The sequence below is a fragment of the Perkinsus marinus genome, assembly GCF_000006405.1.
Source record: "Perkinsus marinus ATCC 50983 genomic scaffold scf_1104296968382, whole genome shotgun sequence".
Classification (NCBI taxonomy): Eukaryota; Perkinsozoa; order Perkinsida; family Perkinsidae; genus Perkinsus; species Perkinsus marinus.
In genome coordinates this window covers 184-1,142 of record NW_003203176.1, presented here as the reverse complement: position 1 = coordinate 1,142, position 959 = coordinate 184, and the positions used below count along the sequence as shown (strand labels likewise).

General features: G+C 43.7%; 1 protein-coding gene across 1 annotated transcript; it reads right to left on the bottom strand.

The window, feature by feature from the left end:
• Positions 1-329: 329 nt before the first annotated feature.
• Positions 330-668, bottom strand: Pmar_PMAR001671 (hypothetical protein; the record flags this gene model as incomplete). The annotated part of the gene is made up of 3 exons (XM_002768413.1): positions 330-395; positions 440-536; positions 586-668. Coding segments are annotated over 3 exons (246 nt in total), but the record flags the coding sequence as incomplete, so codon positions are not given.
• Positions 669-959: the final 291 nt, after the last annotated feature.

Below are 959 nucleotides of genomic sequence, written 5' to 3'. Positions count from 1 at the left end.
TACTACTACTACTACTACTACTACTACTACTACTACTACTGCTACTACTACTACTACTACTACTACTACTACTACTACTACTACTACTACTACTACTACTACTACTACTACTAAGTAAACTCGAAGTTGCTCATATCCGAGTTAACCATGACTTGGAGTATACATGTAGTAAGAGTATTAGCATTCTACCCCTCTTCACCCACCTTGCAGTTCCATTCAACATCATCATACATATCATGCACTGTACAGTCCAGCTCAAGTGATGGTATGGTTATGCATACCTAGACCATGATGGGCCTGATCGAACGACCCCAAAGGGCACAGCTTACTGGCTTATACCGGATCTGAGTCCACGGTATCTTAACAACGGCCATACTGCAGTAAGCTCGAGTGATCTGCAAGGCCGATGACACAGTACTATGGTAGCATTTGGTCATACTTCAGTCGTGTACGGTAGGATAGTGTCAACCCATTCCCGTATAGCGTCGATTTCGAGCTCGAATGCGTGCAGAGTGATCTCGCCTGACATGAGCGACCTGAGAAGAACCAAAGGTGTGGTAGGAGAATTAAGCGGAATATTGTTACGCCGAGACTTGATCATATTCGAGACCACGGATGTACTTTTTCAAGTAACCCATAATAGTGCTCTTGTATAAATATGACGTCATGATGGTCCATTAAAAACGCCCGCAACTACTATGGAACTGAATTGTGGTCCAATCTCAATGATTCACTTGAGGCCCAGACTGGCCGTATTCGTTCACTCCAAACGCGACTACTTCGGTAACGCGAGCTTGTGCTCTTTGGAGTACAAATAAAAATACGATCAACCCGCATTTGTCAGTGTTTTCATCAGAAAAATTCCGTTCTAGTTGAGGAATGAAGTTAGTCAGTACTTCCAGCAGGATCCACCAGTGCTGTGATACATGTTTACTTTCCTCAGCTGAGCTCAGGAGTTT